This window comes from Cebus imitator, unplaced genomic scaffold, assembly GCF_001604975.1.
Source record: "Cebus imitator isolate Cc_AM_T3 unplaced genomic scaffold, Cebus_imitator-1.0 Scaffold404, whole genome shotgun sequence".
Taxonomy (NCBI): domain Eukaryota; kingdom Metazoa; phylum Chordata; class Mammalia; order Primates; family Cebidae; genus Cebus; species Cebus imitator.
Window position 1 is genome coordinate 1,660,656 of NW_016107719.1, and position 3,590 is coordinate 1,664,245.

The window sequence follows — 3,590 nt, forward strand, 5'->3', positions numbered from 1 at the left end:
AAAAAAAAAAAAAAAAAAAGAAAAAACCTCCCTAAGCATGCATGATGACCTCAGGGAAACCATGTCTATGAAGGGGTCAGGAAGTGGAAATGCCTGGAGAGCTAACAGGTAAAAGTGTCTGGCCCTGAGTAAGTCATCGCTATTGTAATTTCCAGCTAAAAACTATCACCGTGCTCTGCTCCTAGGGTTGCAGGCATTCTCTTCCTCTGGGCCCTAAACCAGGGCTTCTCAAACTGGAATGTGCTTCTAGATCACTGGTCAGAGTCAGTTGATCTGGAGAGATGCTGACGCTGCGGGTCCTCAGACCAACACACTCTTCAAATCTCAGCTCAAACGCCATGTACTGACCTTCTCAGGGCTGGACTGGGTACACCTTCCCCTGCTGCCTTACCCCTCTCAATTCCCCACTGCAGTGCCTAATCTCCTGCAGGGCAGTTATGTTGCCTGAATTTCCCACTAGATGGTAAGAAGGTGAGGTAGGAGGCGGAACTCTACTCCAGACCTAATTGAAGACTGTCTCCATAAGGCATGCCCACCAGCATCAGGACAGTTTATCCATTCCTTAGCAATGACTGGACCTGGAATTTACCACCCCTTTCTCCAGAAATTTCTGAATAACCTGTCCCTTAATTTGCTTGTAATTAAAAGTGGGTATAAAGGAGCATGCAGAACTCTGCCCCTGAGCTGCTCTTCTCCACACACTGCTTATGGGGTAGCCCTGCTCTTCAGAAGCTGCCAGAGAGCTGCAGTAGTCAAGGTGAGCTGCTTTCTTCTACAACCAGCTCATCCTTGAATTCATTCCTGGGCAAAGACACAAATCTTTCCAGGCAGAAGCCCTGATTCTGGGGTTCCCTGGCCCTGCCACAGGGGGACTGGGCTTGCCTCCACCACTGTGTTCCCAGTGCTGGGCAGACTGCCTGGCACCCAGAGCTCAGGGTCTGCTGGGTGAAATAAAAAAGTCAACCTTGGACAAAATGCTTCTTTAAGCTTTAGTTTCCTCATCTGTGAAGTGGACTCTGTGTGCCACAGCAGGTTGTTGTGAGGATTAAATAAAATGGGCTGGCAGGGCGCGGTGGCTCACGCCTGTAATCCCAGCACTTTGGGAGGCCAAGGCGGGTGGATCATTTGAGGTCAGGAGTTTGAGACCAGCGTGGCCAACATGGCGAAACCCCATCTCTACTAAAAATAGAAAAGTAAGCCAGGCATGGTAGTGGGCGCCTATGATCCCAGCTACTCAGGAGGTTAAGGCAGGAGAATCACTTAAACCTGGGAGGCGAAGGTTACAGTGAGTTGAGATCGCACCACTGCACTCCAGCCTGGGTGTCAGAGCGGAGAGCACAGCACAGTGCCTGGCACATAGGTACACATTCATTATTCGGCATCTACTATTTCCAATACAAAATTCCATCCCCCGCCTCCCAATGATTGTGTTGTACATTACAGTCCACAAGCATGAAGAATTTTGGTGGCTAGTTTGGGGGTACTCAAGAGAGAACCTGACCTGAGGACATCAATGGTAAGGATGTCAACTCCTCCCTCAGTTAGATGGTAGTTGGGTATGGCAGTGGCAAAGAGGGCAGGAGGCCGTAATTACCCTTTCTCAGTCTTCTCTGTGACATTAACTCTTCTCTGCGGAATCGCTCTGGGTCTAGTTCTGAGTAGTCCCAGCTGTCAAAGCTCTGTGGGCAAGGATAGGTGCCTAAGGGAGGAGTCAAGAGTGAGAATGGGGCTGGGCCTGGTGGTCACGCCCATAATCCCAGAACTTTGAGAAGCCAAGGTGGGAGGATCACTAGAGCCCAGGAGGCCAGCCTGGGTAACCATAGTGGGACCCCATCTCTAAAAAGAAAAGAAAAAAAAAAAGAGTGAGAATGGAGACTTCTGTAAAAGAGGGCTGGGGATCCCCTGCTGGCTCCTGGGAGGCTGGGCTTCTGGGGTTAGTCCTGTTCCATACTAGCCTTGTGGCCTTGAGCGAGTCACTTCCTCTCTAGGGGGCTTTGGCTTATTCCTCCAGAAAATGGGGATGATGGCCCTGCCCTACCTAACTGTCGACTGGGTGTAAGGGTCAGAAGGCACAGTGTGTGGGTCCCTGACATGCTTTGCAAATGTGAAGACATCATAGTTATTTGTGTTCCATGCCCCCTGTTCTGGCTAGACTGAGTTCCCTGAGAACAGGGGCTGGGTCCTCTTCATCTTTATACCTCCAGGGCTCTAGGTTTGGGACAAAATAAATACAGTAGGTGCTTAGTAAATGTTTGCTTAACATTATCACACTTAGCTAATTGCCAGAAATGGCTTCTCTCTACATGTTTGACAGTGATGCTTCTGAGGATTACTTGAAACATTTGAGCCACTATGCAAAGCTGCTGGCTCCGTTGGACAAAGTGGACAGAGGGTTTATTACCAGGGATAAATTGGGGTAAGGAAGTATAGCCTTGGACGTTAAGGGGAATAGCAAGGTGAAACAACATGAATAGAAGACAGTCAGAAAATGGGAAGCGGGGTGGCATAATGGTCAAAGACCTAGCTTTGGAGTACCACAGCCCTGGAATGAACACCTATGCAGTGGCTCACGCCTGTAATCCCAGTACTTTGGGAGGCTAAGGCAGGCAGATCACAAGGCAAGGGGATCACGAGATCAGGAGTCTGAGACCAGCCTGACCAACATGGTTGAAACCCCATCTCTAGTAAAATTACAAAAATTATCTGGGTGTGGGTGGCACATGCCTGTAATCCCAGCTACTCAGGAGGCTGACTGAGGCAGGAGAATCACTTCCCCAGAGACAGAGGTTGCAGTGAGCCAAGATCATACCATTGCACTCCAGCCTGGGCAACAGAGCGAGACTCCATCTCAAAAAAAAGGAGGGGAAGGGGATTAGGAAGGGATGTCTCAGAACTGTTTTGCCAAAGCAGGAAACTTTGTATTCCTTGGGGCTCCAACCACATACTTTGTTCTCTTTAACATTAAGGAAAGAAGAAGAAGAATGTCTTGATGAAGGGGCGTCATAGCAAACAATAACATACCTAGGTACCAGTGGAAAACGTTTTCCCAGAACTGCTTTCCCCAGTGGAAAAAAGTCACCTCTCACCTGAAATCCACAGGCTCATTGTGTTACAGATGTCAGACTTGAATTCGTGCGTGTTGAACCAGGACTGTGGGAAACAGCAACAGAAGCTGGTGTACACGGCTTTGCTCAGAAGTGAAGGCAGCCTCTGCGGAGCAAGCAGCACTCAGGCCACGTTCTCAACATCTCCACCCTGGCTTACATGATTTGGGGATGAGGAAGGACTTTTTTATTTTTTTGAGACAAGGTTGTCACTGTGTCACCCAAGCTAGATTTGAACTCCTGGCTGAAATGATCCTCTAATCCTCTTGTCTCAGCCTTCTGAGTAGCTGGAACTATAGGTGTGTACCACTGCACTCGGCTATACTCTTTAACCTACATAATCTAAGAAATAAAATGGGGGCCGAGCGCAGTGGCTCATGCCTGTAATCCCAGCACTTTGGGAGGCCGAGGCGGGTGGATCACTTGAGATTGGGAGTTTGAGACCAGTCTGCCCAACACGATGAAACCCTGTCTCTACTAAAAATA

The 3,590-nt window shown here is 49.0% G+C and overlaps 1 protein-coding gene across 1 annotated transcript in view; it reads right to left on the reverse strand.

The window, feature by feature from the left end:
• FAM227A (family with sequence similarity 227 member A) overlaps window positions 1-3,590 on the reverse strand; it is a 52,131-nt gene that overhangs the window by 33,506 nt on the left and 15,035 nt on the right. Inside the window, exons 7-8 of the mRNA XM_017509003.2 lie at window positions 3,087-3,210; window positions 1,595-1,699 (exon numbers count right to left, since the gene is read on the reverse strand). Of these exons, the coding sequence (XP_017364492.2) occupies window positions 1,595-1,699; window positions 3,087-3,210 (229 nt within the window). The remainder of the gene's footprint in view (window positions 1-1,594; window positions 1,700-3,086; window positions 3,211-3,590) is intronic.